General features: G+C 35.3%; 1 protein-coding gene across 1 annotated transcript in view; it reads left to right on the forward strand.

The window, feature by feature from the left end:
- Positions 1 to 411: 411 nt before the first annotated feature.
- The window catches only part of LOC106880113 (uncharacterized), a 191,305-nt gene continuing 185,745 nt past the window's right edge, over positions 412 to 5,971 (forward strand). Inside the window, exons 1-2 of the mRNA XM_052971017.1 lie at positions 412 to 503; positions 2,112 to 2,170. Of these exons, the coding sequence (XP_052826977.1) occupies positions 501 to 503; positions 2,112 to 2,170 (62 nt within the window). The 5' untranslated portion in view covers positions 412 to 500. The remainder of the gene's footprint in view (positions 504 to 2,111; positions 2,171 to 5,971) is intronic.

The raw sequence follows: 5,971 nt of genomic DNA on the forward strand, positions 1-5,971 counted from the left end.
ACAGAAACCTAGTGTTTACTTATAAGTTCTCTATCACACACATGTATATATGTTTATATCCTCTGTCTCAGCTCTTGGCCGACAGATGTCGCTTAGTGCTGCCGTCGTCAACGTTGTCGTCGCAACAGCAGCAGCAGCCGCCCTGCCTTCTTCTGCACCAAAACATCTACACATAGGCTTCCCCAGACCTCAACGGATATTAGCAAATGTGTTGATGTTCGAAATTATCAAGAAAACAAAAAGTCATACAAGAGATTTGCGACGATACGTCGCCAATTTTTGTCAAGATTGTTGTTAATGATCAAAAAGAATTTATAAATGGGAAGTAAGAGGCGCAACACTTCAGTTGCTAACAATTCGTTTCTGTCACCCTTTTATTATAATAATAGTAATTATTATTATTATGAATTTGTTATCTTATTTCTTCTATCTCCGCCACGCAAAAGGTGATATTGTTTTTTAAAAATGTTCGAATTCCAGGGAAGCTAGGAAACACTAGGATGGTATGTAAGGCAAGTTCTTTACTAATTTAGTTCCCGTCCCGTTCGAAAAAAAAAACCAAACATAAAAAAAAAAGAAACATTTGAACACTACAAAACTAATAACTGTATCGGTGCTGAACAATTTCGCAATGGGATAAAAACTAACTTTCTTCGTTATTTAAGATTAGGTAGGTTCTGATATACTTTATACAATGTTTCTATATCAAAATTAAGTAGCCTTTGCTATTTCCTGAATTTTTAACGTCACATAATTGTAGTTAGATTGCATCGGCTTTCCTGTAAAATCAAATATGCGTGCGTGCGCGCGTGTAGAAATGTATGTTTAATGAATGCGGTTAAATTAAATCTCAAAACCTTAGTACCTGATTTCGATAAATCTTCAGATTAACTGAGGATATCAGATAATACCATGTTGCTGTTTTTTTTTTGCTACTGTAAACGCATAACTGACGAATGAATTTCAGAAATGAAAATGAAATGACAATTAACTGCAGTAGTTAGAAATAATAATAGCACTAATCTATATTCAATAAAGATCTATGAAATTTATATTCTTATAAGAACTTTTTTTGTTTAGATTCGGTATTTATTTTAGAGTTTGAATATGTCAAAGACTGATCTCCAGCTCCGTTTCTCTTCATTCAAACTCTTAAAAATATTCTCGAAAAATATTATATATTTATATATACCTTCTAGTATGTGTCCTAATTAATTCAGTAACATCTCGTTGTTGTATTTGTAACGACAAATTCTTTTTTTCGAGATGATATTGGTTGGAGAAAGTAAGCAATTTGGCTAGATAATGGCTATCCGTCGTGTTCATTAAGGAAAAGAAAAATAAACAAACCGTTCTTTAAACTTTCATTAGACAAACACGAAAGCTAAACAAACACATACACGCAAAAACGGAACTCACTACTTGATGTTTTCTCTCCGCTTTTTCGAATGCTTACAAACTCGTGTTATTGAACCAAGAATGTTTTTAAAACGTGGTGATAGAAGGACCAATCTGTTTTATTGGCGTCACGGTGATAGGAGAGAAATACTAGCGCTCCTTGGCGAAATAAATTAAGCAAGAGGCGGAGCAGTAGGAAACAGCATGCGTAAAATTCCTGCCTCCTCTCAGAATCATATATATATATATATGTGTGTGTGTGTATGAATGGTATGAAACGATGCTTACCCTATCTCTGCATATATTTCTCTTCTCTCCGAAAAAGCCTTCCCTACTTCTTTCTCGCCTTACCATTCGCTGTAATATTCAGCAAGGCCCTTTCTTTCTCCGATTCCCGTTCTCGCTCTATTTACCAATGTCGTTTCCTCCCTCTCCTTCTCTTCCTCTCTTTATGTTTCGCTAAATCTCACCCCATTACCCCCTTTAACTTCCACTTATTATCACCACCACCCCCATCATCACTACCGCCTCCTCCATCGTCACGGCTCCTGCTACCGTTCGCTCTCTCTCTCTTTCCCTTTACATACCCCCATTCCCCCCCACCTAGAATTTGGTTATTTATATGTTTTCGTTTTTTAATTCTTTCTTCTCTTCTTGTTGTTGCCATTCTCTATATCTGTCTCCATTTATATGTTTATTCCTACTCGCTGCAGCAACAACTGTTTCCTATGGCTAATGAACGGAAAAGGGTTGTATACGGGACGTTCTCGCGGTAAGTAAAATTGTTTTGAAATTTCCACAACACTAATGTCACTTTAGATTTGTCTTTCCTTCTTTTAATTGAAAAAAAAAAATATCTATTTTATTTATTTAAGCTTAAAAAAAAATTTACTCACTTATTTAAACCAATATTATTTATTTCGTAATCAAACCTACAAAACTACAAGCCTACAAAACAAACTGTCAACAATAAACGCTTTCCTATCGAAAAGTCTTTGATTTTTTTTTTTTAAGTTTCTAAAATAACAAAGAAAAAAAAAATGAAAGATAGCCATTGAAACATTCTTTTGGATATTAAAAAAAAAATTAAAAATTCGTAGAGCTTGTCTTGTAAAAATAGAAAATACAAGCGTGATCTGCACCTTGAAGTACATTCCACTGAGTAAATTATAAAAACTAGCAATGTTCGTTATTGTTCTTGACTCGTTGTTTCATTGGCGCCTTTGCTACACTAAATAAAATATTTTGTCTATAAAGGATATATATAAATGTTCTTGGTTGTGATACTGTCTGACTTTCTTGGCTCTCCCAATGCCCAAATATCTAACTAAGGTCGTTGTTGTGTGAAATTGATTCGGTTTAGTTGTTTATCAAATCCTTTTCGCTAAGTTGTTATCGCAACTAGAATTTAATTTTTTACAAATGTATTATATATTAACCATTAAGCCCACTGATTTACTGAAACCCCTCAACCAGCGATTTATATATATATAATCATTCGTTCCTACTAGTTTGGATATGATAGTATTTTCTCTTGTTATAGTAGTATAGTGTAGTATTTGTTGCATCTGTTTTCACTGGATCCCGCTTTACTCGCTGTTGTATTGTTATCAAAAGTAGCGGTGGTTCCCACCAAGAGTCAAGTGACGCTAACCAGAACTTTTCGTCTGTTAAGTTTTCTTTTCCACTGTCGCGTCTCTTTGTTTACTGTAATTCCGTATAACTTTGGAACAGGTGAGCCGACGAAGGACCCTCTTTGTCTCTCGACCTGCTAGACATAACAGTGAAAACACGAAGCGGGGTGGGGAATGTCTAAAGTATTCTGTTTTACTATACCTACTCTGGTTGTTAGATTTCATTTGTAATACACTAAATAACCCCTTTTTTAAACTAACCAATTGCACATAGGATAACATGAGGTTATCTTTGTCAATTTTTTAAAATGTATTTTTACCCGATGTTTATTTTAAAAGGCGGGTCTTTATTTCCTCTTTTTCTTTATAATATTAATTTCGAATATTTATATTTACACTTCTACAATTTCTCATTTCAAAATATACTGCTAAAATATTTTAGCTGACTCTTTGTACAATTTTTAAACGATAAAGCATATTCACAAATAACTTCAAACTAATAATTTTAGTGCGAAAGACCCTATAAACAATAAGGGTAATAAAACTGTTCTTCCCAACTTTAGCCGTCAGCTGTAAACAATGGTGACAAGTGTATTTTCTTAATGTTACACCAACTTTCACCAGTAGCAGTCACTAGGCGAAGTTGTCAATTTTTGTATAATTCTCGTTGTAAATGGCCTAATATTTCGAATGACAATGTATGTTTGCTTTTTTTTCCGAAAGAAAAAGCACCTGTTGGAAGTCAATTTAGTAATTACTTTCAAAGTACTGGCGCGTTGTTCATTTTAATTTACTTAGAAGTGAATGAGGGAGTCTGGACATATTTTGGTTTGTTACACTTGTACCTGGGAAAATAAAACAAATTTGAGAAGACGAACTGAAAAAAGTTATTCCGGGTATTACCCAGGTTTTCAAATAACCGATTGAATTTCATGAGTCATGCTCGAATATTTTAGAATGTTTTTAAAATCTCCGAATTCGTTAGTGGAAAGTGATTTTTCAAAATATTTCAGAGCAACAACAAAATAGCAAAAGCAGCACCTAAGAAAAATACTGGAGTTTATTCTGGAGACAAGAACGGAGCCTCCAAAATACGTAATAAATTATGCTGAAACTCTTAGAAAGGAAGAAAGATCGCCGTGTATATGAGGAAAGCCCCCGTACGAACTATAACTGCCGGTAGGTAGTTACTACCGTATCTTAATGGATTACAAACGAACGAGCTGTCTTGCTTCAAGGTCTTTTTCCTTCTTTTGGTCTCTTGCATAACTTTTTCTTATTTTCTTGCATTTCTTTTGTTTTTTTTCAACACAGAAAAGTGTAATTATAAAACGGGAACGGCGAGGGAGTTGTTTAACCCCAAGTCCGCCTTGAGTAACCCTGTAATCAAAGGTATTCCAACCCTTGGCCATCTTGCTTTGTTTTATTTTATGAATGTGTATTCAAAGTTGGTAGAGAAATTTGAGGGGGATTTGGAATGCTATTTCTGGCAGATCGATCGACCACATAGGCTTCCCTCGTTCGTGAATACGGAGCGAAACTTGTCAGGATAGTAAGAAGAAAAAAGTTTACTTTTGTTTTTTTAAATTTTATCATAGATTAAATGTGAGTCGGACTAGCTTATCGAGCTTAAATTGTCGAAAGCCTTTATTTGTAAACAAAAACAATTTTCTTTTTTTTATTTGTCATTAACTTAGTCGGGGAATATTTGTTGACTATAGTATACCGAATAGTGAGTGACATGGTTACAAATGTCTATGATTGTAAATGTAGAGAAAAGAAAACGCTTCGTTTGAATGGCCTTGGTAAACCTTGATTTTAGCTTCATGTTTGATTGAACAGGCTGAAGACCAAGGATATTCCAGCCACGACCATCCCATTTTTTTTCTGTATATCTAGAGCTACAGTTATCCAATGCATTACTTTTTCTTTAAACGGCTGTTATTTCTAGGAAGTTGAACGACCGTGTAGAGTTCCCCAGCTGTCGTTGGCTCGAGCAATAGTAGCTGTAGTAGTGTTTATAATGTATTGCTGCCGTTATAACTGGGAAATCTAACACGATTTACCTTCTCTGTAAGCTTTAATACAGATTCAACAAGTCTGCAACTGCTATGACTGACTTCCTCTCCCTCCACCCCCGCACACGCTATGCTCTGTCCTCATTGATTCATTACTAATTGTAAAAGTGAATATTTATTTTTCTTCTTGAAAAAACAAACCGTATTTATTTACACGGCGATAGAAATAATTGAGCACATCTGAATTCCAATTATGAATTTCTTTCATCTAAACAGTATATTGTAAAGAGGAGGCTGTAGATTGGATTTTTATCGATCACAGTATTTAATTGTATTTATCGACGTCGTTGCTGTTATTTAACCCCAGGCCAACCCTGCTAGTGTAGACCAGACCCATGGTCAAAGATTTTCCGGCCTGAAGGTTAATATCATACCATGTTATCTCAACATCCTGCCTGCTAATTATTTTAAAAAATTCAAACTTGACCATAAAGGAATATGAGACGAACATTGTGTGCGTCGAACCAAAACACCATGTTCGACGCACATCTGGTCACCTACCACTATACGTGTGTGGGGGGGGGGACGTGCACATTGTATAGGTGTGTAATATGTATGTATTACTATTATGACTCTCTTAGCATGTTCCATGCTTTTGCTAATTGTTTTAGGTGCCTGTGTAATCACAAGTAGATGTAGATACTATTTGACCTCCCATCAAAATGAAGTAGGTAGAGAGGGCTGGGTGGTACTTCTTCCAGCTGATTAGACTTATCATAAAATGAAGTGCCTTACCCACTTCAGAAATCGAACCCATGACCTTATGTTTTTGTATCCAACACTCTAATCACTTGGCCATGTGCCGTCTCACACTCTCGCGCACACACACACACACACACACACACACACACACACACACAC

This window comes from Octopus bimaculoides, chromosome 1, assembly GCF_001194135.2.
Source record: "Octopus bimaculoides isolate UCB-OBI-ISO-001 chromosome 1, ASM119413v2, whole genome shotgun sequence".
NCBI lineage: Eukaryota > Metazoa > Mollusca > Cephalopoda > Octopoda > Octopodidae > Octopus > Octopus bimaculoides.